The sequence below is a fragment of the Eumetopias jubatus genome, unplaced genomic scaffold (assembly GCF_037043125.1).
Source record: "Eumetopias jubatus isolate StellerSeaLion01/CBP00866 unplaced genomic scaffold, mEumJub1_p1.0 scaffold_6, whole genome shotgun sequence".
Lineage (NCBI taxonomy): Eukaryota > Metazoa > Chordata > Mammalia > Carnivora > Otariidae > Eumetopias > Eumetopias jubatus.
In genome coordinates, this window is record NW_028274812.1 from 2,032,803 (window position 1) to 2,059,004 (window position 26,202).

General features: G+C 44.4%; 1 protein-coding gene across 1 annotated transcript in view; it reads right to left on the reverse strand.

The window, feature by feature from the left end:
• Positions 1-26,202, reverse strand: part of AFDN (afadin, adherens junction formation factor) — a 144,878-nt gene that overhangs the window by 37,387 nt on the left and 81,289 nt on the right. The window contains exons 11-21 of the mRNA XM_088023795.1: positions 25,366-25,435; positions 21,039-21,157; positions 16,969-17,030; positions 16,638-16,843; positions 13,803-13,948; positions 13,423-13,517; positions 12,728-12,993; positions 11,047-11,190; positions 9,409-9,607; positions 5,548-5,651; positions 3,134-3,220 (exon numbers count right to left, since the gene is read on the reverse strand). Coding sequence (XP_087879921.1) covers positions 3,134-3,220; positions 5,548-5,651; positions 9,409-9,607; positions 11,047-11,190; positions 12,728-12,993; positions 13,423-13,517; positions 13,803-13,948; positions 16,638-16,843; positions 16,969-17,030; positions 21,039-21,157; positions 25,366-25,435 — 1,498 coding nt within the window. The remainder of the gene's footprint in view (positions 1-3,133; positions 3,221-5,547; positions 5,652-9,408; positions 9,608-11,046; positions 11,191-12,727; positions 12,994-13,422; positions 13,518-13,802; positions 13,949-16,637; positions 16,844-16,968; positions 17,031-21,038; positions 21,158-25,365; positions 25,436-26,202) is intronic.

Sequence of the window (26,202 nt, forward strand, 5' to 3'; positions counted from 1 at the left end):
TAAATCTATTGTTTAATAAGCTGATGAATTAACCACCTTAGCATTAAATCTGGAATCCTTTTTTTAAAAATTATTTTATTTATTTATTTGACAGCGAGAGGCACAGTGAGAGAAGGAACACAAGCAGGGGGAGTGGGAGAGAGAGAAGCAGGCTTCCCGCGGAGCAGGGAGCCCAATGCGGGGCTCGATCCCAGGACCCTGGGATCATGACTTGAGCCGAAGGCAGATGCTTAACAACTGAGCCACACAGGCGCCCCTGGAATCTCTTTTCAAAAAATTTCTTCTGCTTCTAAATTTATAAATACTATACTTTCACCGTGGAAAGTATTTAAAAATAAAGACCAGAAACAAAAACAGTGTGGAAATCCCTGAAATGTTGGCGAGGGTGCCACCTTCGCAGTTTAGAAAAGGAAGGAGCAGGCCTGCCGTGAGAGAGGTGAGGCGGGGGTGAAGACACTGAGCAGGTGCCCCTGTCCTGGGTTCTCTGGCTTTGAGGGGAGGCCTGTGGCAGGTGCCACGTGGGAAGGTGGCAGGAAGGCGAGCAGGCTGCTTTCAGAAATTAGCTGCAGCCAGTCTGCTGTAGATGTGTCACAGGCACCATGCTCTCCCTCCCAGCTTCGGGCAGTAAGGTTTCTACCTAACTTCCTGTGTTGCTCCTAGTCCCCACGAAGCCCCAATTCTATAACCCTATATCCCAATTAGAAATGCTAACACTGGTATTTTCCAGTTTTATCTACAATTTTTTTTTTTTAATGTGTCAGTACAGAAAACACCACCAACAGAAACCTAGAGACTTCAAGGTTAAAAAGTGAAAATTATACTTTATTTTTACACAGCAGGCACTTGGTGTTCTCTCCTGGAATAAACAGCACCCTAACGATGAGCTACTACTTTCACGTTGAGTTTGTTACTATTAGTGAAAGAAACAAATACCTCCTCTTCAGACTACTACACAACCGGAAGCTAAGGAAGCTAAATCCTGCATGTTCCCAGCTTACGCTAGGCTAACGGAAATCAGTCACGGTGCTACCACGATTTCTTAGCACAAGTCGCAAACACTTCGTAATAGCAAGGATTCCAGAGTCATTTCTGTTTTTGTGACGAAGTACCCCCTGCTGACTAGACGGAGAACACCGTACTCCCCACGCTTCCTTGCATGAGCACAGATGCACACAGAAGGCACGGGAGCTCAGAGGGAGTGGCGTCAGCACAGCTGGGAGCGGAAGAGGCGAGCAAGTGCAGGGAACCACCACCAGGACAGAAGCACAGCTGCGTGGCCGGCACCAGGGTGGTGCACGAAGGCCAGGTGGGCCAGCTGTCCTCACTGGTCCCGGCCCGAGCACCTCCACACAGAGACCTGCTAACGGGGCCTCAGCTGAGGTCCTGCCCTCTAGGCTCACTCACTGCTTTCTCACTCCTTCCCCTGCTCCAGTCTATATAAAGGTGGAGGGGCCCTTCCTGCCAGTGAGAGGACTCTCCCCGCTGCCTGCCATCTGACCCTCAGCAGGAACCATTCCTGGGGGAGGATGCAGGCCTGCGGCCAGTGCCCTCCCCTCGGCCCCTCACCCACAGGCATAGGCAAGGGCATCAAGGCGTGACCGTGACTTGAGCCCACCTCCTCGTCCTAACCACCCACCGACACCTGGCCGCCCGGCAAGAACAGAGGCCAGAGGGGACGGCAGGGGCCCACGTGCAGCCTCACTTTATACATGATGACTTTACATGTTACAGGAAAGGATCAAAGACGCTTACGTAAATAAGACTGGAATCTTCAGAAAACAGGTTTTTCTGTACTGAGAGAGAGCTTAACGTTCTAAGCTGGAAAAGATGGAGGTGCTGGTAAACAGTGGCCCTGCCATCCCACAGGTTAGTACTTCAAATCCCAAGTAAGATGAATACTGGAAAGAAGATCCATATAAATAAACACATAATAGGAAACACACAGGCTAAAGTTTTCCTGTGTATCTGAGTGTGGCAAGGTAATTTTTCATCCTGGTATTTTTTTTCCCTTAAAAATGAGCATCTGATTCAGTTGGTAAGCAGAGAAAATAGTCCATGTCTAATACCTTCCCATTCACAACTCCCAAAGTTTTGAGTTGTGGGTCCATTAAGTTAGAATAGTCTGGAAATACGGCCCATGAGCATGAGCCTTATCAGGAGTAAGGGACTCTGGACTATGAGCTGGGCTAACAGGTTCTAGACCTACCCTCTGGCCCCTCGTGGGTAACCCCATAGAACCTGGCGCTTCAGAAGCAGACTACTGAGTCCACACCCGACGAAGGCTCGCCTCCGCCAGCCGATTCCACCTGGAATGCCACCTGAGGTCCCAGGCTCCTCCAGTCATCCTACACCACGCCCTTCCTAGACACAGCTTCCTGAAATTCCAGGTCCATCATGTCCCTTTCATTTCTCTATGGAGTCTACAGGATACAGCGCGAACCCCTCAGCCATCAGTCAGGAGTTTCCAGAACCACTTGAGCACCACTTCCCTCACTCCACTCTCCCTTAGCTGTAGCCGGCTTCGTGCCATCCCTGCTCATCCCCGACTACCCACTCTGAGGCTAGCTGGGATGCACTTCGTTCCCGACGCCCTGCAAGTGGGTCTGCGGCACTCAGTACAGAGCGGGCCCATGTGCAGCCCTGGGGAAGGGTGCGACCTCCTAGGCCCCACGGCACACCCACTGGAAGAGAGTGCCTGGACCGGGGAGGCAGCAGGCCACCTGGGTAACAAGTGTGTGGGGACGTGTCCGTGCACTAGCACTTGCAAAGGCGTCCGGTGCCCCGCTCTCACCATGTGCGAGACCCAGCTCCTGTTTCAGACTAAGGAATCGTGTGCTCCTGTGCCTGTTGTGGCTCAAGTTCTGATGGCCTGCTCCTCAGGAGCACTCCTGGCTCAACATCAAGGTCACACTCTCTAGGGCTCCTGTGTTCAGAGCAGGATGGCGTCCCTCCATTGCCTGGGCCTGAGCACCATGGCCTCTTTTGTGTAACACCACTGACCCCCAAGAGAAACAGAAGTGTAGGCGCACTTCGTCCTCGGGCAGCGAAGGACTCCCACACACTCGGCCGAGTGCTGACTGACTCAAGGTCCAGGAATGAAGCGTGACAACTCACATCACCCACGGTGCCCTACCTTTGCTGCAACGATGCTGAGGCCCATCCCATTTTGCTTTTTAAGAGTCACAGTGATTATTTCGGGTTCTTTCCTCAGAGGCTGAGCCTGAAGGATGAAAACAAAGGTTTATTTTATGGCTGAAATGAAGTGTTTCTACCTTAGACAATCATGTGGTAAACGGCACAGACAACGAGCAAGGATTACAGATACTGCTCGTGGAGTAACCCGGGAAAAGGATCAATACTCTCGACTCAAGAGCCTCGAAGATGAAACTAGTCATAAGTGCTATTAAAGCGTTAAAGAACTTAATTTAGAAAACAAAACTACACTTCCATTACTACAGATTAGAAAAACCCAATCATAGAAATGAAATTAAATTGTTACTGTATTACCTTTCAAAATAAATTACTAGGTGTTTTTTAAAGAAAAAATGTAAACTTATTTCCCACCATCTATGGGGAGGTCAGCAAAAGAGTCGTAACAAAGATGATCACACATCTGTCTCTTGGGAGAATGCAGGTGCCATCTGAGGTCAGGCCACCCCATGATGCGGGCACCACCGTTCCAAGTACTTTGGGTAATAAAGTCACGGCTCAGGGGCGGAGGTCAGTTCTCAAACTGACCCCTAAGCAAATGAGGAACTGCCCACTGAGGCTACATGTTAGACACGTCACACCTCACCCGCAGAATAAACAAAATTACAGAGAAAAATTACCAGTGCATACACACTAAGGGATAATTTAATCAAATACGTAAGTACGAAGGCACATTACCAACAAGTGGTAATTATACATGTGGGTTGTTAAGTTAGAACCAAGGTCAGTGAGAGAACACTTTAAGGAAAATAAGCAAGATTAGGTGACATTACAATTTTTTTTCTTTTAGATTAAGACTTGAAAGCTCCCGAGGGATCTCTGACTACACTAGGAAGATGAAGGCAGCGTGATTCTATCTACGGAGGGAGCTGCTGTTCTATAAAATCTGGGAGTTGGGAACTGCTATCACTCAGCATGCAGCAAAAAGCTCGCGAGGCCGAGAGACAGCGTGAGAGGCGCACTGTTGGTGTGTCAGTGGCTGTGCACCACCGGCTCTCTGACGGGGCAGCGCTCCCGTCCGCTAACTCAGCTGCTGGACAGGGCAGGACACACACTCCAGTCTAAAGCAGGCTACTCAATCATCACAAATGATTACTTGGAATTTGATATACAAAACACACATTATATGCTTTACTTTAAGTATTGCCACCTTACACAAGCTATGTTTTCTTAGAAATTAGGTACATAATAGGCACAGAGTTTTGACTGACTACTGGTTAATATTTTAGAGTAGTACAAGGAAGTCTCTGAAGCTTCAGAAGGTATCTGGCTGTTTTCACACACCAGAATCTCTAAATCTTGGCGGGTCAGGTGTGCTGGACAATTCCATGCCTTCTGAGAATCGGTGGACAGGTGAATAAATGGCCACATGCAATCAATCACACATAACACATTGACCCTGACCCATAGGAACCTCGACAAAAGTACAGTCACATCAGTTTGCTCCTTCAAACCCTTAAGTGGCTTAAAGATGAAAATGGCAATTATAGAAAAATATTTAAATGAAACTCAGTAACAAAGTTCGAAAAGGAAAAATTTCATCTGTTTCTATTAATCAGAGATATGGCAGTCTATGTCGTACAGGACAACTGTGTCTGCTGTCACGTTCTAGCGCACAGGGAAACATTCCCTGTTGTTTAAAACTCTCTGTAGGAGGCAAAGCAGAATTTTCCATAAAATGTACGAAACTAGCAAATACTAGGGTTGACTCTCTTTCAGAAGATGCAAAATATCAGCAAGTAATTTTGATATGTATTTAAAACAAGGTAGAACCAACTATAAGGAGAAAATATTTCTACCAGAGAAAAACCTTTTTTTTTTTTAAATTTTTCTTTATTTGAGAGAGAGAGAGAGCAGGGGGAGGGGTGGAGGGAGAAGGAGAAGCAGACTCCCCACTGAGCAGGGAGCGCAATGTGGGACTCAATCCCAGGACCCAGAGATCACAAGGTAGGCAGCCGCTTAACCAACTGAGCCACCCAGGCACCCCTAGAAAAACATTTTCTAATAAAATTCGTAAGGTTATCGTATTAATATTTTTTAAAAACTATGTATTGACATTAAGGAGGCTGGTATAGCTGTGGGTAGAAATATTCTTTATTTTAAAAAATACCATTTGTTTACGGACAAAAGTGGACAGACACGGCCTGGAAAAAATACATATACATCAGTCATGGTTTCAGGTTTTTTAAAAATAAAATTGGTACTTAAAGGTGATTTTAAAATATTTTTATCACAACAATGCTCGCTATAATCAAGAAAGGAGTTTACGTCACATTTTCCAAACTGTAAGGAATACAGGTTAGTCTGTACTCCGCCTGTCACCCTCACAACACTTACCAGCTCCGTGTTCTCATGCAGAAGGTGGCTCTCATAATCTGCACCCTCAAAAAATATCGTCCAGGTACCTGGTGAGCGTGCGTGAGGGATTAACCTGCAAAATCCTGAGGAGGAAACAAGCAAATTATAAAACTGAAAAGCACAGCATGTCAGCCACATAATCTTCAAGAAGGGAAGCAGCATCACGTGTCAATTGCATAATATCTAAAGATGACATTTATTTTTCCTACTCTACATACATTTATTCCCTCTCAAAACTGAACTATCACATTTAAAATCATTGTTTTCATCCAATGGAATTCAACACCAGGCTGAAAAGTGAAATTGGTTTCTCCCCCTTTTTTTTAAAGAACTTTTCTCCTTACTTCTGAGAAATCACTGAATTGCACGGTAACTCCTTCCTTGCTGACCAAGCACTCAACAATACCCAGAATGCCTTGCACAGCAGAGACCAGAACCACCACCAGGACACATGCCTGCCCACAATGTCACATTGGGCTCTACGGTTTTCAGGCAGGACTCTGACCTGTAGGATGGACCCCTTCTCATGACTCTGTCCAAATTTCCTTACTAGTCACTTAAATTTCTTACAAATAAATTGCAGAATCATTTTATGTTTTTTAAAGAGTATCTATGACATTCCCTTCATGAAGTAATGACATCTGTACAAAACTAAGTCTTTTGATTCATAACATGTCACTCTTCATTTTGTCACATCTTATTCTATGTTTCTCGGGAATTTCTTGACAAAGTCGTATCACATAGGCCTTGCACAATTCTTAAATGTTCTCCAAAGCAGTCTGGTCTTACTAATACTAGCAGCCAAATAATCACGCGGAGCACAGCATGTGCCCGATGTCACAATGACTGCTCTCGCCAGCACACAGAGCCTCAGCTAGTCCTCAGAACTGGGACTGGGCACCACTCTCCCACTCTAGGATTCCACTAGTGAGGGGAGGCTGCCCGTTATTTTTGGGCACCTATGAGGTTTTTTGCCATAAGGGGAAAAGGAGATGTCACAAGAGAACACAGTTAAAGATATAAACTTAGAGTCTTTTTTTTTTAAATCACTGTTTCAATCCATTTTCATTAAAACATAACCTACAACTTCTCTTTCCCCTGTTTGAGAGCACTGTGATTATCACGATTTTGAAATGAACAACTTTTATTATTTTCTTATTTTTTTCAAATGTCAAGGCTGGCTCACACATTAGACAGACATTTTCTGCTCTCTTAGGTGAAGGAATGCATCTCGGATCAGGTATGAGTCCGTGCTGGTTTTATAGCCTTCTCTCACATGACTGTTATAGGACAAACAAAAGGAGTATAAACTGAGAACACATAGTACTTCTTTATTTGGCTTACAAAGAACTGAGCATGAAGAATTAAAAACACTGATGTCATACAAGAAAACACCCAGTTCTTTGTAAGTCTTGTAAAGGCACCTCTGTAATAGGCTGTGTTGCCATCTGACACACATGGAATAACGTGGGGACGCCAAGACCATGATGAAATAGCACATACGTTCTGAAATCAGTCATTCAGGGGAGCCTCAGGGGAAGTCACGGAGTAAACTTCACCACCAAGGCAAGAGCTCACTCTTCCCAACTTGGCCAGTCTCTCCTTGATGGCACACATTACAAAACCAGCAGCTGTGTGCACACCGCAAATCACACGTACAGCTCTGAAAAATGCTAGTAAATTAGTCTTCCCGTGCGTGCCTTCACAAGGACTCGGTGCTGAGCACTCGACACCAAGCGGCCCCACGTTAGGTGCTGAGGGGTAGGGGGAGCCCGCCCCCCAGACTGCAGGTGCTGAGGAGTAGGGGGAGCCTGCCCCCCTGGACTGCAGGTGCTGAGGAGTAGGGGGAGCCCGCCCCCCTGGACTGCAGGTGCTGAGGAGTAGGGGGAGCCCGCCCCCCAGGACTGCAGCTTGACCTCAGAGACAGACGGATACACGTGCTTCAGGTGCTGTCACAGAAACATCCCGAAAGAACACAGAATCACTTGTGGGGAAAGTGGCTGAAGCGTCAGGAGGCTGAGGTTTTCTAGACAAAGGGCTACCTGGCACGAGTGCGAGTAAAGCAGTGGGCACGAGCGGGGGGTGGGGGGTGAGGGGGGCAAAGGCCCGCGGGGCCGCGCAGTGGCAGTTAGTACAAACGACAAGGCTGGGAGTGGAGGCTGCACGCTCGGATCCTGGGGCTGAAGGGGCAAGGCTGGGGGCAGGAGAGCCAGCAGCGACAAGCCACCAAGCACCTGATGGCCGCGCAGGGTCAGGGCAGGGAGGGCGGTCCGGGAAGCAGCCTGCCAGAACACTGCCGCTGTAACCCACACGTGGGTGCGTGGGTGCTGGGGACACACAGCTGACGGGCATGGCCCCGCAGGTGTGACACACGGTGGTGCCCACATGGCAGCGGACACCCCTGGGCTCGGCACACCGAAGCCACACGCCGGTGCCACAGACCAGCGCGGGCCCCCTCTGCGGGGATGGAGGACTCCCCCGACAGCAGCCCTGACCCGGGGGCTCCCAATGCCCGACTGAAGCTTCCGTGGACATCACTGCAGCCCACACCTCCATCCTCCCTGCTGGTCCCAGAGAGGAGCCCGGCTTCCTGTCCCGGCCCGTCTCCTTTACACAAGGCTCCACGAAGATGCACACGCCTCAGCTCTGCTGCTCGGAGGATAGTGCTGAGAGGAGACAGGGTCCGCATTCCCGGCATGGCTATAGCCACATTTGCTGGTGGATGAACTAACACACTACCCTTCTGTTACAGAAAGCTTTGGAAAATGGAAATTTTAAACTATCAAAACCTTTAAAGACATAAAAATCTATTGCAGCATGTGAAAGTCACTGAAATGAAAAATCACACTCACCACACTTATGTAGATGAACATAAAACCTTAACTTTGCTATTATTTTTGTTTAAACTCCTGAATTTTGAATTTCTTCTTTTATTCATCTGAGCTCCACGTTACAAAACATAGCAGACTGGGACTGAATTGTGGTCTAATTTAAAAGTCTGTGCTTCAGGTGTAAGTGTGGTATTTGGGGGGTAAGGAGCAGAGGGAGAGCAAATGTCAAGCACACTCTCCGCGGAGCAGGGAGCCCGATACGGGGCTCGATCCCAGGACCCTGGCATCATGACCTGAACCGAAACCAAGAGTCGGCCACTTTAACCGACTAAGCCACCAGGCACCCCCTAAGTGTGGTATTTGTATCAGCCCAGTCCAACAAGAGGATGTGAACAGGTGGTAGGATGAGACCAGGGGGCTCTCTGCCCTCACACAGGACCAGCTGGAGTCTGGCTCACGCACACACGGCAGGTGCCCCGGGTCTAAGCGCCCCATGGGCAGCTGGCCCAGTCCTCACCACATCCTGAGTCCCTGCTGTCCACATGCCCATCTTATAGATGGAAGTCACAGGGGACAGAGCCGGGGTCCGAGCTGGGAGGGTATGACTGCAGCACTTGTGCTGCCCCCCAACTCTGTTGGTAGCAACACAACGGACAATTCAGTTCCAGGGGTGAGCCAAGCTCCCGGGCTCACAAAAAAACGGAGGGAGGAGCAACAAAAGGTCCTCCTTCCTAGCAGGCCCAGCAGAAAGGTGGCGGTGGCAGCTGGTGAGCATAGCCAGTGCCCGTGGGAGGGTCACAGTACCCCCCAGGGACCTCATGGCAGGACACTGCTGACCCCTCATCACCGAGAATCGCTTACTTCCGCGTCCTGGAACACAGCTTTCTCCAGAAGCATATGGTGTGTGCTCCACACGTGTGGACTGCCACACACACACAGACACACATACACAAACTGATACAAGGCTCAGGTCATAGTTCAGATGCCAGGCACAGTAGGTGAGACTCACCTCTCTGGCACAAAGGGTCTAAAAACTCTTGTAAACCATTTGGAATGTTCCTGACAACATCGCAAGAGTAGCCGTCTTCTGGCAAAAGAAAAGGCAACTGCAGATCGGGGTCCTCTTCGAGCTGCACCTCCCTCCCGTCACTGCGCGCCAACTCATCAGCCGTGTTTTCAGCCACGGCCACCACGTTTTCGATCAGGTCCTGGTCAGAACACAGATGCACAGTGAGAACGGCACACCAATGGACTGGCACTCAGATCTCCTCGTGCGCAGTGTGGCCACATACACGCAGGCAGGCAGGCTGCGAGCGAGAACAGATTTCTCAGTGTGTTAGCGTCACTTTGCAGAGCAACGTATCACCTGCGAAGTACACACTTCAAACATATGAACCAAGATAGTCATAATTAATCTCAAGTCATCTGCAGCCTTAAAAAGAAATTATTCAATCACAAGAAAATGGTTTCCCTTTTCAAAAGTAATCATTTTTTCCCTGCAATTTTTTAACATCCAGGTGCTAATAATCCTATTTTTGTAGAATTTTTAATGACAGAAAAAGCTCACAGTGGAAAATGTAAAAACGCGGGACAAAAATATCTATTCCCAGCTAACAGGAAAGCTCACACACCTTCACTGTAAAGCTCGAGGAAGTGAACATAGCACCTCAACTGCCCCCAGTTCAAGGGACAGAGAGGCAGCCCCTCGTCACCGTCTCCCTCCCTGGGTCAGCTTCCTGGGCTGCTCCCGCCACAGACCCCACCTGTGCGCTCGTGAAACCCGTACAGACAGAAGCGTGCTCTGTTTACTTCTGACTTCTGTGCACACGGCACAGTGCATGTCATCTGCGGTGCAAATTCACACCTCGGCGCCGTGCTCCTTAACGTGACAGTGACAAGACCTTCTATACACTGTTTTGTCAGTGGGCGTTTGCTGGTTTCTGATCCTGGGCTACTCCATACACGTCTTTTGTTGGCACCAAGTCAGGACTAGAGGTCAACCCATCCACCTCATGCTCTTCCCTCATCAGGACTCCTGCCTCGAGCGGACTTTATCCATGGGTGGCGACAAGCGCTTGCAGCCTTTCTCACTCTATACACAGCAGCTGTAGCACACGCCGTGAACTAGGCCGCTCACCCTCCACTCCTCTCGAGAGGCATGATGCCAAACCTCGATTCCCACCAGTCTGCTGCACCTGCCCAGGTCGGGAGGCCCCCCGGCCGCACTGCTTGCTGTTGGTGGCACACGAGGATGAGCAGTGGATATGAGGGGGCACTCTGTGCCCGCAGCACATGGATGCCTGTGGCCGTGGCAGGAGCTCTTGGGCCTCTGAGCCTCAGGTACCAGGGGTGAGCCTGGGAACCAGGGCAAATTAACTTCCTCTCCCCCAGTCCTTCCAATGACTTCCCAAGAACCTAATTCCCTGAATTAAATCCCCTTCTACTTAAAATGCTTGTGTATTTTCTTGTACCGAATCCAAACTCAAATATCAACAAGAAAAATGATCTTATGAGATGATTAAGTAAAGTAGCTTATTTATTAAAGAAATAAAGTAATTATAAACGTCGATTCTCCCCCACTTTTTTGAACTGAAAATTTCCCTATGCAAACATGTCTCATGCTGTGTGGCTAACGTGTGCCACTCACCGTGGGGATAAAAGGCTCATCGGGTGCACAGTGGTAATTCTGTAACAAGGCTTGAAGTTGCAGTGAATTTAACTTAAAGCACGTACTGTTTATATTTGGAATGTCATCAGGCGCATATTTATCCATTGTAAGCAAAGTGGTTGCCTGTTCAAAAGAATAACAGGAGATATGATTCAAAAGTATTTCATAAATATTCCCTTTATGTAACATTTAAAACTGTAATAACTTGCTAATTTGATTTTGAAATGCAGAATGTTTTTTAGGGAAACACACTTCTATTAACATTGAACTGAAAAAGCATTGTCTAGTGAAGGTTTTTAGACAGTTTCTTAATTTTACTAAAATATACACATTTATATTTTACTAAAATATAAAAATGTAAATGAGATTCATTTATGTCCATAAATCATTTTTAAAAATTCTTTTAGAAACTGTAAACATTTACATCATAACCACTCAGATTACCAATTACCGGAGTCCGAATAAAGTTTCATTGTAATGACTTTTTTATAGCCAGTGGAGGAGAACAGTAGCCTCTTTCTATACTAAATTACTTTAAAAGAAATTAAGAAATTGAGAAAAAAGGGGCGCCTGGGTGGCTCAGTTGGTTAAGCGACTGCTTTCGGCTCAGGTCATGATCCTGGAGTCCCGGGATCGAGTCCCACAGCGGGCTCCCTGCTTGGCAGGGAGTCTGCTTCTCCCTCTGACCCTCTTCCCTCTCGTGCTCTCTGTCTCTTATTCTCGCTCTCTCAAATAAATAAAATCTTTAAAAAAAAAAAGAAATTGAGGAAAAAAATGCAAAATTATACACTGTAGTAATAAAAAAAAAAATCTGTCCTAGGTTTTGAGGCTGCAGATGTTATTTCCTTGACTGTAAAACCCCCGTGTCCAGTGTGGGCTACATAGGGGCTCCCTGAGAACTGGCCGAGGCCTTAGCACATAGCTGAGTGCTCCTCCGTCCCCTTCTCAAGTCTCCTGCTCTGGTCCCTTGGGTTGTGAGGACTGCCGAGTGCTATGCTTAGACCCCTTCCTCTTTCTCTTTTGTGCATCCACTACGGGTTTTTGCTTTGTGGTCACTTGGCTCCGTATGCTAAAGACTAAAGTGTTACCCAGTTTTAAACTGTAATCCATCCATTCAGTATGCAGCTTCACAAAATACACCTACTAGTCTCAGAAAAGAACCCTTTAAGGGCACTTACTCTACTTCTTACCACCTGCTACGGGCTGATCCGTGTCCCCTAAAATTCATACACAGAAGTCCTAACCCCGTGTACCACAGAACGCGACCTTACTTGGAGAAAGGGTCTTGACAGAAGTGAGCGAGGACAGCAGGTCTAACATGACTTGTGTCTGTATAAATAGTGGATGTGTGGAGACACACATGCCCACAGGGAGAACACCTGTGAAAATGAAGGCGGAGAACCACCCAGCCCACACCGTGACCTTGGACTTCCTGCCTCCTGGACTAGGAGACAACTGTTTGTCATTGATGCATTGAGCTTGTGGAAGTCTGTCACAGCGACCCAGGCAAACCAACACGCCAGTGTTTCTTTAGCTGTGCACATGCAACACCCCAGAGGGGTACTGAATTGCCTGAATCCGCGTTCTGACCCCGGACAGAAGGAGAGCCACTGATGATGAAGTCCAGGGACGGTGGGGAGGTGAGACTCGGGAAGCCCACCTGCACTATCCGGCTGAGGTGGCAATCAGCTGCCAGCTCCAAGCCCTGCTTCTCTGCCCACGCTTCCACGTGTCCCAGCTGCTGGCGGATAATCGCCCCCCAGTAGTGAGAGCACAGTCCCGACTCGGGGTCGGTCACCAATCTGTTGAAGAGCCACATGTTGATGAAGTGGAAGAGCTGGGAGAAGAGCTGGATGGTCAGGGCAGCATTGACTCGGCAGCGTCGCAGCAAAGACATGGCTCCCGTGAGTGTGTGCAGAACGTCATCTGTTCAGAGATGCGGGACGAAAGCAAGAGTCTTTTGAGCGAACGGTGAATTCAGAAAATGGCAGTTATGGTAAGAATGCCTACCGGGTCGCTTTTGAGACACTGGTCTCTTCAGACAGGAGATGATAGTGAGGGTGAAACCACATACGGCCATTAACTACGCACACTGCAGCTCCCCCTAAGACACCTTTGGAAAAAGCACGACACACCAACCCAGAGCTGTTCTTGAAACAGAACAGACAGCAGTTACGATTTACTGAAGAATACCAAAGCCAATAGGTTATCTCATTTATTTTGAAAATACCTCCTTCTAATGCATATGAAATATTAAAATGAAGTTAAACAGAAGGAGGGAAGAAGGAAAGCCCAGAGAGAAAGAGACAGAGAGAGAGGAGAGACAGGGAGGGAGGAGAAAAAGGGCATCCTAACCTATTTTTGGTCTTTGTAGGCTGTTCTCTTCAGGATCATCCAGAAAGGCTGGCATATAATTATTCAGTTCTGATTGAAGACAATGAACCAGATATCTGAAAAAACGTAGGCAATTTTAATAACCTCAGCAGGACACACTGCTATTGTCAGACATGACATCCACAAGTGAAACAGTTTATACTGTTTAGAAATATTTTCCATTTACATTAGTTTTACTCTCAGGATTCCTGAAACACAGCTAATAAATTCAATTTCTTAAATCAACACATTTGGCACATAGTTATTCATGCTTCTTGCTATTCATCTTTAATTAGGGTAAATAAAAACCTTTAAAAAAAACCTCTACAGAATAGTGCAATCTCCAAAAACGTGCTCCTTACTTAAACGCCATTTGAACCAAGTGTGCTAAGACGTCTTGGGCGTCCAATGTGATTCGACTAAGATCTCGGTCCTGTTTAATGAAGTTGAGCAGCTCAGATGCATTGGCCATCCAGAAGGCAAGTGCCCCTGCAATATTCTTCTGTTTCTGTAGACAGAACACATTTCCATAAGCGACCCAAAGACAAACAAAAAGAATGAAAAAAAAAAAAAAAAAAAAAGGAATGCTCTTGAAAAGCTGCTGGAGATAGACCAGTACCTTCCCATTGTCACCAAGGTATTTACCACAGATACCAGATATTTGCAAAGGAATTTGGATACGTTCACAGCAGTGGAACTGCGACATCTTAGAGGATTCATGGTCAGACACATGGATCCAGTTAGCTACCATGTATGGAATCAGTGCCGAAAACAGAGATGTCAAACCCTACGACACCCAATTGGAGATTGTGCATTATCTGGTAATCTGTGAAGTACACACGCATCTATCCATGGTTACCCACAACCACCCTGATACGCGCAGTCACTGGCTCAGATGCCGAGCAACTCGGTATCAAGTACTGATCTATCACATCATCTCCCGACCACATGTGCAGGCCAGGCAACTTCAGATGAGATCCAAAGAATAGGAACCAAGGATAAACAAGAAAGAGGAGAAACAGAACTTTTGTCATTTCATATCCACACTGAAGTGCATTAAGCAGAAATTATGAAATGCTGATAAAGGTTGCACAGTCAAAAAGGGATTTAGTACTGCATGTTTCAGTTGCTGAATGAGTGTTATGAACCGTCCAGTCCGGTTGCTGGAGCATTGTGTTTGACATGGAAGCAGCGCGAGAAACTCAGCTAAGCCGACATAGCCAGGACCAGTTCCCAGCAGCACGTCCTACCTGATCAACCTGGTCTACTTCCTGGAGAAAAACAGACGAAGGGAAATCAAGCAGAACGAGAGAAAGAAACTTGTAAACAATCATGATAGTTTAAAAAAATCAAAACACTAACATGAAGGTACGACATGAAGGTACGACATTTAGTTATGTTATTCCCAAATTACATATTCATTCCTGGCTCTGAAGCAGCTTTGGAAGTACATGACATAAAGGATTAGTTCTATGTTCTTAACACTGGTACAGTAAGGGAGGGAATTCCCAGAATTTATATAAAGGAATGTGACAATTAACACAGGAACACAATGATCTCTTTAAAAGATTTATAAATGAAGGACTTAACGTCTTTTAATGATACCGTGTGTCTGACTACTTAAAGCTATGTAAGATGACTGTCTATCCTCTGGTGTAATAGGATGAAAGAGACAGAAAAGACCAACAGAAACAACAAAAATAAAAGTTAAAAATTTTTTAATGTATAAAAAACATAACTATACTAAAATGGAGTAAATCGGTTTTTGAAAGTAGATTTTTACAAATTGTTGATTTATTCATTACTACGATTCTTTCCTAAAACTTTAAAATTCCTCCAATCACATACTAACCCTAAATGTGTTTTAAAAGACCTGTTGTGATAATGATGATCTCACTGACTAGTTCAAATTCAATCAGAAAAAGTCTATTGGCAGTAGTCTGATGACAGGAATTTCACAATCTGAAACAGGCTTTAGAAATGCAAACATGAGGGAAGACAGACAATGGCTCTGAACTAAAAGGAAATCTGTTTCTTTAGAAATTAGTAAGAGAGGAACACAAAAATGGAATCCAAATAAAATGACAATCCTTTTTAGCTGTTTCCTCACTTGGGTAAAAGAATTGTAAGCCCATTAGATTCATAGGCTAACCCCTCAAACAAAAGAAACAGTTCTTGAAAAATTTGGCCTTTTTAAAACAATTCTGAAGGAATCAACAGATTAGTTTGCTCAAACTACCCTCACAGGAGGAAAACAACCAAACCATCTAATCATGTTGCTTCATAATATGTAACTAGAGTTTTATATTTTGTGGCCGAATAACAGCACTGATAAGTGGTTTGGAAAAACTTAAAATCTTTACATTTACTTTTAAGGACTTAAGATTAAATCTTCAAATTATCCGTGAGTTTAGAAAACTGCTATGCCAATTTTACGAACTACAGATGAAGAGTACTTAAAAAGAAACAAACCATACTACAAAAAGAATGCTCTTAGTTCCTTAAGCTTTCCACAGTTTTATGAAAGATTTTCATTCCATCATCACTGAGAAACGTCGTGATGTCCATCACACCTAAATGAGTGCTAGCAAAAATCCACATAATTACTACCAACATCATACACTCATACTAGAAAAGAGCATGCCTTTATAACCATGAGAAGATTCTAAGAAGGCGGTTGCCAGGGACTGGTGGAGGGGTTATGAGGACAAACTGCTTCATGGGCACAGGTTTTACTTTAAAGTGATGGGAATGTTCCGGAACCACAAGTGGTTGCTGCACAACACCGTGAATGTACGAAATGCTATTGAATGAGTCACTTTAAAATGGTTAATTTTACGTTAATGTGAAATTCACCTCAACATATTATTGTTTTTAATTCTAAAAAATCCCCAAGTCTCGATACGTTCTCACAACCACTACCATTTTAAGGATCTTTACCATGATCATTATGTTCCCACATTCAGATTACCTTCCCGTATTCTAACATTTGTAGGAAGAAACAGAAAACAAGTTTACATTTCTTTTCAACTTTTAAAGCTATACCATTGTCCGTGCTATTTATAGAACTTGCATTTCAGAAAAGACTGTGGAGGTAAAGTCAAACATATGACCAGGCGGGAACACGAAAGCCACTGGCTTCCTGGTATAAAACAAGGGGCACACTTACTGAACTGGCTCTGCAGGCTGAGGCTTACCTGGATCACCCCCTCCATCATGCTCACCATCTTGTTGACTATTGCAATCACTTTGTGAGTACGTTCTGTAGGACTGACATCCGGTCTGTACTGGCTGGACAATACATACCGACATGCCATATATAATACATATGTAGGTGACAACTTAAAATGGACTGTAGAGCTATTAGTATAATTTATAATGGCAGATAAAAATGAATCTTCAGCTGTGAAAAGATTTCAAAAAAGAAGAAAAAGAAAAAAAAAGAACAAAAAAAAAACCCATGAAAATCAGATGGAGGAAAATGGAACAAGAAATAATTCACTAACAATGGAATCTGAAATTACTCACAACTTTCCCTGAATTCAATGCTTGCAGGCAATATCAGTTCAGGCCCAGGAGCATCCTGAGTTCTGAAAGAAGAGAGTGGCCATCTCTTAAAATCAGGTCATGTGGCTAATAACATCACTAACAATCTATGCATATTTTGGCAACTGTTTTTACAGTCTCCATATGGTTCTTACAAATAATACACAGCCCAATGACTCATGTTCACATGGAAACTATTCAAATATTCAGAGGAGCGCACTGAGAGCGACCATATCCACACTCCTAAGAGGTCAGTTCCCTGAAGTATCTGCTTCCATCCTGAGAACTGATCTGACTGCGGTTCTCTATTATTCATGAGGATTCCGTGCAGAGTAGGGCGACCAGGCTGTCACGCACCTGCTATGGCGATGGCTCGAATCACGATGAAAAGCTACTGCTAAGAGACACAAGAAAAACTAAACCACCGTGAGCCTGAAACAGCTCTTACACATGAAGAACAAGTTGCTAAGAGCCAGACACTGCCCTTGGCTTCTGATAAAGCTCAGAGAAGATAATCCCTGCAGGCCCCTTCAGTCACTCTGTATTACCATTTCTCCATGCTCACAGGGAAGCCCGCCTTCAGAAGAAGTAATCCTACTCACACTTTCCCTTAAAGTCACATCAATTCCAGACACCTTTCATCATTTAGCCGGACACTACAAAAACAAGGCACTGCCAAGAAATATAAACCAAGAGCAACTAGGATTCGGAACACTTCGAAGAATTAGCACTGTCCTAATGTTTATGTATTTCCAGGTATTCTGGGTCAAAGTACCTCAAAGGTTAGGTATATTTCTAGTTCGATAAAAAAGTTCTCCAAATAGTGGATCACCCTGCGCCCCCCCACTGGTAGGGTGGAAGGTTCACTGTTCTGTGAAATTCTTCTTTCAGTTGTAAATATACACATGTGTAGGTATGTGTCCCTTGTGGCACAATATACAACAGGATTCTGTGTTGTGTACTGTGGTCAAACAACATCTGAGAGCCATTAGTAAGCACAGAATTTCTAAAATGTGTAAAATAATTACAAATCCAATTGAGATTTCCTTACCTTAGATTTATACTGCTCTCGATGGATGCTGTTCAGTTTAACTACTCTTTCATGTAGACATGTGGTTAGAATTTCAAGCAATTTAATCATTACTCTAAGCTAGTTGGCTACTAGCTGTATTTTATGTATAACATTCGTAAGTCACCTCCCACCCCAAACAAACTGGCAAATAATTAGATTCCTAAAGAGTTTAAATCTTTACCATTTAGCTCAGCTTTTACAGATGACCAGGAAAAATTTTACAAAATTTGTCTTCGAATAGATTAAGAAAATTAAAATTGACAGCAAAAGCAAAGAAACATGTGCTGTGCCTTCCCACAAACTTAACTGGGAAGTGAAGAGTGGGGCCACAGTGACTTACGCTGGGGTGAAAGAACCACTGAGGTAAGCATGGGCTCAGACAAAACTGAGGTCAGCGCTCAAACAGAGCTTCACATCTGCTGGAAGGGCGGGTCAACGGCCTTATCGGTGCTGATGAGTTTGTGAGTTAAATGATGGTCTTTTTCAAGCCTACCAATCCCGGATAAATGGTGACGAACCCGCCCAAGTTCAGGGTGTGGAGTCACTGCTGTGACCGCTCATTCACTACATGGGCTCCTGTCACAACTTCTTCAAGAAAGGAGAAGAGAAGGAGAAGAGCCCATGACGGCCACAGACTAAAGTCACTCGTCCCCAGAGGCTCCCGTCCCGCCACCCCACCTCCCCCAACACTGAAGGAGCAACAAAGAGAAACACAGCGAGTTACCTCAAACTGTTTTAATTGTGAGAAGGAAAAACAAAAGTCTTTCCATCAAATTATATGCTTCACAGTTTTTTATCCTGTCTATGACTGAACAATTTGGATTCAACTAAACAATTCAGGTGTAAAAAGGCTCTTATAAACAATAGAATTTAAATGTCCAATTATGTTTACATGTCTCTTAACTCCTACATTTATAGGCATCTAAAATTGCAGATAAGCAGTTACTTTCAATTTACTATCTACACAATAAACTGGATGAACCTTACCAATTGTTTCATCAATTTAACACATCTGGTAAAAATAAGGAATTTAATATCTCACCAAAAAAAAAAAATGTGTCAGTGAGAACTTAAGGCACTCCATTATTCAAAAAGATTTTTTTCTTTGACTAACATCAGTATTTTATTTTATTTTTTAAGATTGTATTTATTTATTTGGCAGAGGGAAAGCAAGAGAGGCAACACAAGCAGGGGGAGCGGGAGGAAGAGGGAGAAGCGGGCTTCCCGCCGAGCAGGGAGCCCAACGTGGGGGCTCCGTCCCAGGACCCTGGGATCGTGACCTGAGCTGAAGGCAGACGCTCAATGACTGAGCCCCTCAGGCACTCCTAACATCAGTATTTTAAACATATCTATTAAAACAACTGAGATTTTTATGAATATACCAATTAAGTGAAGCATTGCTTATACCCACATTGTATATGTGAAAAACAAAGACTGAAAATAGAAGAATCACCTGTTTCCATCACTGCTGTAGTATCAACAAAATAGTACATACCTATAGTTCCAATAAAACCTTTAGTAAAATCTTTGCTCACAGGATAAAATCAATTCCAACATACAGTGAACCATCAGATGGCTATCTGACCCTGTACTAACCTACTATATTTACTTACCAACTACATATATAGTTTACACACACACACATTAATTTTGCATGTCCTAAAAGAATTATCCTAATTGCTCTTTCCTCTCCCCCATTTGATTTATTCACTCATTCAAATATTTATGGGCTAAGAACTATGATACATTGCTCTCAATCACCTTATAAATAAATAGAGGCATTCCTTACGAAGCTAGTTTACCATTTGGAATATCTTATTCTAGAATACACCACCGAAAACAAGTACAGACACAGGAAGTAGACTTATTATTACATCTAAAAAAATTCACAAAGCCAACAAAAATCTTGAATAATAACCCAAAGTGCAGGATAAAAACAAGGGAAAAACCTGAGATTCCCATATCAATCTACAAATTCAATTACTGTGATAAATGATATTAAAAACTTGTAACAGACAGCGCCCTCTACTGGAAGATGGAAAATTAAAGAACTACATCAGCTGCCTGTCACCAAATTGATACATGACCTTGGGCCAGTCACCTGCCTCAGTTACCAGATCTGAGAGAGAACAGTTAGAATGGCTTCATCAAAAATCTGAATAGCACAAAAAGAAGGACACCCCCAGTTCCACTAATGATAACGAGAGTACGCGATACGGTACTCCTGAGTTATTATTGCCCGATTGCTGTCTCTGTGTGTTTAGAAACCTGCTGGAGAAGTACTCGAACCATATCACGCTGCTGCTGAAGCTCATCAGCATTTGGAACTCATCACCTGTTATTTCAATGTGTCAGGCACTGACATCACTTTTCAACATTTAAACAATGTTAAAAAGTCACAAGGAAGTAGAATTCTAATTAAGGTAACGTACTTAAAAATCGTAAGAAAAGGAAATAACAAAAGGCAGAAGTTCTCTGTTCAAAAACACTAGGCAGGAACAATGGCAGGAGAAACATATTTATCCCTACCCTTCTCAGCAGAACATAAGACACAGTAATGTGGCACTCAATAAATCCTAAAAACTCCATCTGAAGTCATGTTTGGCTTCATGTATTTAAACATGGAAGGATTTTGTATACGGATGGGTGAAATGATGACTAAATTATCTAAATATAAAAATTATCAAATATTAACATCCTAGAAAAACTTCCTTTCTCCATGTTTTACAGAATAGCACAGTTAAAACAGAAACATTTTTAACTCAAAGTGGCTCCCATTTCAACCAGACAGACGACACCGTGGCACTGGGGTAAGGAGTACGACTGCTCATGAAGCCCTCTCTTCAGTGCAGTAATGTGAAAAGAAAATAGCATTCTAAAAATGTCAGCCAAACCTCAATAGAGTCAATCATCTTTACCCCAAGCCCTTTCTAGGAACACTTTCACTTCTTTCATAATTAAAAAAAGAACTACTTCCTACCTGTTTTCTTGCCTGCGGTAATCCTGCTGCCGTTCTCCTCTGATCATTGGCTTCACCATCCCGCGCTCCGCCGTGCTGGAGGCAGACAACACCCTGTCGCTGTCCAGCCTCGTGGTGCTCTAAGCCAGGGGAAGACACAGCATTTAACCAAGCAAACCAACCAGGCTTTCACTTACTCTTGCAGGTGAAGATGTGATGCAAGGCTGCCAAGCAGGGGAAGGCAGGAGAGGAATGCAGAGGAAGAGCATGGACAAGAAAAAGGCACGGCAATGCTGAGGATGCCATGTCCACAGCGGCATGCCCCAAAACACAGTCATCAAAAGAACAATAAAACGCACAGCCACTTTGCTTTTCAAAGAGCTAGCCATGGGCTTTAAAACACAGTCAGGGCAGAAGTGGTACATATACACAAGGGTTCCTCAACCAGTACAGTAAAAACAGTAACTACTCCCAAAAAGTCCTAATTCAGGAGAGAGCTAAGAGAATATGTACAATATGAAAAGTCAGGGTCTTTGTTTTACTTGTTAAGAAAGGATTTAAAAATCTACTCATCATAGCTCAACACCCAATGAAGAAGTGAGTACAGAAATTGGTTTATTTCTTGCCCTTCATCAACAGAGAAAAGGCACACTTATACCGGCCCAATACGGTACATTTAAGCTCTTCCAAGCAGGGCACATCCCTAACCAACCCAAGGCAGACAAAACAGATAAGTAACCTATATTAGTACAAAAATAATCAGAATGGGCGCCTGGGTGGCTCAGTTGGTTAAGCGACTGCCTTCGGCTCAGGCCATGATCCCAGAGTCCCGGGATCGAGTCCCACATCGGGCTCCCTGCTCAGCAGGGAGTCTGCTTCTCCCTCTGACCTTCTCCCCTCTCGTGCAGTTTCTCTCTCTCAAATAAATAAATAAAATCTTTAAAAAAAGAAAATAATCAGAACACAATCAATAAAATTATACAAAGAAATTCACTGTAGCAAAAATTTTATGTCAAATTTCTCATTGTATTTGTTTATTGTAGAAATTGAGATTGATAATAGAAATCATTCTTGTCTTACCAACCAGAGAGTAACTCTGGACTGTATTTATCTTTACGGTTTTTCTTATTTTCCATAAATGAGGTTACACAACCTACTTTGTAATAAGTACTTTTTCATACGTTGTAAACATCTTACAATATTTTTATGTTACAGAACTGTAATGGTTGTGTAACATTTTGTTGTCTATTCACCAAAATTCATTGAACTGTCCATGATGACTTTGTTTAAAATGTTCACCAGGACAGGGCGTCCTGACAACCAAGTCTGTAAATATATATATTCAGACATAATGGCTACTTCCATAAAACACATTTATAGAAATAAAATGCTTGGTCAATGGATGGCAACAGACTACAAAAAACTGTTATAAATGAATAATAAGAAGGCAATGGATAAATTATGGTATGTTTATAAGCTAACATATTACAAAATAATTTTAGCCTGTTTTCAAATAAAATGATTACAAAAGCATAGCCAAAGGCCGTAGGACAGAAAGGTGTGCACGTGTATTTAATCACTTCAGAGTGCATTCATGCGCACACGTGCAGCATAAAGAGCCCAGAAAAGGATCCATCAAAATGTTACCAATAGCCAACTATAAATTGAGGATGAATGATTTTCATTTCTGTACATTTTTTAATTTACCAAGTTTTAACTATACACTTTCAGAAGTTTTTATTTAATTTAGAGAGAGAGCACGAGAGAGAGAGAAAGAGAGAACGCGCGCGCGAGCATTCATGCGTGGAGGGGAGGGGCAGGGGGAGAGGGAGAGAGAATCCTCAAGATGACACCCTGCTGAGCGTGGAGCTGGACGCAGAGCTCAATCCCATTACCCCGAGATCATGACATGAGCTGAAATTAGAGTCTGACACCAATCGACTGAGCCTCCCAGGCACCCCTAAGAAACTCAACTTTTTATGAAGACAGTTACATTTGGTTCCAAGAGTATTTGCTCACGCAGTCGCTCAGCAACTCCTTACTGCGGCTCTTCAATGCCCTGAGCGCTTTCTGAGCACAAGCGGTGCAGCAATGAACATGCCAAGTGAGATCCCTGCTTGCACAGAGCTCACATTCCACAGTTGGCACAGGAGACAAGGATCAGATGGCAGTACAGGCTGGCACAGAAAATTTAAAGTAAGGTGTAATTATGCCGGGATGCTCAAGAAGTTTCTTCAAGGAGGTAATGTGTAAAAGTCTCATTAGGAAGGGGCTAGCTGCATGAAAACCAGTGGGAAGAACACTCTAGGAAGAACAAACATGCCCGAGACTTCAGATGGGAAAGAGGTGTGTGGTCAGTGTGGCCAGCACAGGCTGAGCCGAGAGGAAAGGTGGGCCAGGTCAGAAGGGGCTGTGAAGGCAGGGCAGTAAGACGATCGAATTCCTATTTTCAGAACACCAGCCCGGCCACTGGGAGAAGAGTAGCAAGCCAGGTCAGCAGAGGAAAGGTTGCTAACTCAGAAGCCATGCAGATTCCCCACCATCCGACACCTGGAGACTCTGCCCGACCACTCATGGCGGTGACAAAGACAGGCACTTGTGGACTATTTCAGACAAAGAGCAAACGAAACTTGCCAACAAGTAAATGTAGAGGCTGAGGGAAGGGAAGGAACCCAGGATAACCAGTGATGGACTTCTGTGGGGACAATGCTATGGGTGAGGATATCATTTACTGAGACGGGGAAGGATCAGGGAAAGAAGGATGTTTGAGAAAGAAAATCAGTTCTGTTTTAGCTACGTTAAACTTGAAATATGTCTTAGACATCACCATGGCTGTATCAAGCAAGGCTCTGGAGTCTGCAGAGGTCAGGGCCAAAGATACGGTCAAGAATAATTAATGTTTAGATGTACTTTAACTCCCCGACTGCATAAGATCACCTCAGGAACATGTATACACAGGAAAGAAGATGCCCTAGGTCTGAAACCAATGTGAGAAGTCAAGTGGAGGAAGACGTGGAGGAGGTACCACCAACAGATGGGACCCAGGAGGACTGAGCACCAAGGTGGGAGAAATCGGGAGGGCGACACCCTGAGGCTGAAATAAGAAAGTGCCTCAAGTAAATGGTGCTAACCTATCTTCAGGCCATCGGAGGGAAACAAGCACTGGACTGGGCGATCGGGACGTCAGCAGAGCACAGGACAGACAGAGTCCCTATGAAGACAAGAAGAGGGAGTAACAGGAAGTCCCTACGAAGACAAGAAGAGGGAGTAACAGGAAGTCCCTACGAAGACAAGAAGAGGGAGTAACAGGAAGTCCCTACGAAGACAAGAAGAGGGGGTAACAGGAAGTCCCTACGAAGACAAGAAGAGGGAGTAACAGGAAGTCTCTATGAAGACAAGAAGAGGGAGTAACAGGAAGCGGAGCAGAGATGACCTCCTCAAGAAATCACACAATGAAGAGAGGCAGAAAACTGGGGCCAACAGCTGGAGGGCCCAGGATGGGTGTTTAAGAACGGGAGGTGCTATAGCATGTCGGGGCCGGTGCTGCGGCACGGCAGCCTCAGCCTGCCACACCTGGAGCAGCTCCTCCCCTGATTCCGCACTAAGCCTGTGTTTGGCTTTAACCAATAAAAGGTGAGGGAATCAAAGCGGGGCACCAGCTCTGGCCCAAGCTTAAGAAGGCCTGTCAGTTCCATGATTCTGTGAGGTACCAAAACATCTGGCTGTCCTCAGGGAGAGATGGGCAAGAGGTCCCAGGGAGAGAACCTGAGGTGACAGGGAGAGGGGAGGCCCAGCCAGGCCACCAACCAACCCACCAGAAGCTGAATGCGGCAACATGGGTCACCACCAGCAAGACCAGCAAACAAACAGCCCTGGTGAGTCTAAACAACACTGCACAACTGTCAGTAAATAAAATGGGTGCTGTTTTACTTTAGTCCACTAAGTTTTGGGGAGGTTTGTTACTGAGCGACAGATAACCAAAATGAGGACATAAATTCCTTATCATGCAAGATAAGGGGTGACTGTGGAAGCCAAGTGCCTGAGAAGGTAAGCTGGCAGGTGGATGAGAGGGAAGTCCGTTTTCTTCGGAGGTCACCTGGCCAAGAAGGGTTACTTAGAGGATGAGCCTAGGATGCACTGCTTGGAGGAGAAAGCACAGTTCCCCGGCCTTAGGCCTGTTATGTATCACTAAGAGGCAGCAAGCACAACAGATTAGGACAACCCTCAGTTAGAGACCACAGTGAAATTTGTCTTCGCAATAATTCTATGAGTATATCACAATAATTCATCCATGGTGTCCTATAATGCCACACAAACACAGTCCAATCACGTCACGTAAATTACCTACCTTGCTTGTTGGTAATGCTGTTCCACTATGAACATCTCCTCCTAAATCAAAAGTTGTCTCTTGAACAATTCTTTCAGAATAAAAAAAAAAGAAAGAAAGAAATACATAGAATTAGTAACTCTCGAATCATAAGACATCTTTTTTCTCAATAATACAAAAGAAACGGCTAAATATCCCAATTCAAAGAGCCTCAAGAAATCGCTTTATTTTCAGCATATAAAGTTACAGAATAAAAAAGCTGTTAAAACTTTATGAACTTTTCGGGGCACCCAGGTGGCTCAGTCAGTTAAGCGTCTGCTTTCAGCTTAGGTCATGATCCCAGTGGCCTGGGATGGAGCCCCAAGTCCAGTTTCCTGCTCAGCAGGCAGCCTGCTTCCCCCTCTCCCTCTGCCACACTCTCTCTCAAATAAATAAAATCTTTAAGAAACAAAAACTTTATGAACTTTTCTTACTGCTATATACTGAATACTCTCAGGATCATATTTTTTAAGACTATATTTTAATAACAATAAATTAAAAAGAACCATAAAAGAAAAAAGCAAGCTGCTTCATCACGTAACAGCACATAAATGAAGTGCAGATGTCTGCGGTTTCATGAGTCCACTTGCTGGTACAGGGAAGGCAACCGTGTTCATCGGAGGATAAGGCACGGGCGCGAAGCCGCCATCCTCCCAAAGCCAATCTGATGATTTTTTTTAAAAGCTCATGGATACCACTACTTAGGCTATAATAAAGAAATGGGGAACTTTTGTATAATGTTAGTAATCAGATCAAGAGTTACTCTATTTTAAACAATTTCTTAGAATATCTAAAGATACCAAACTTTTAAAACCATCA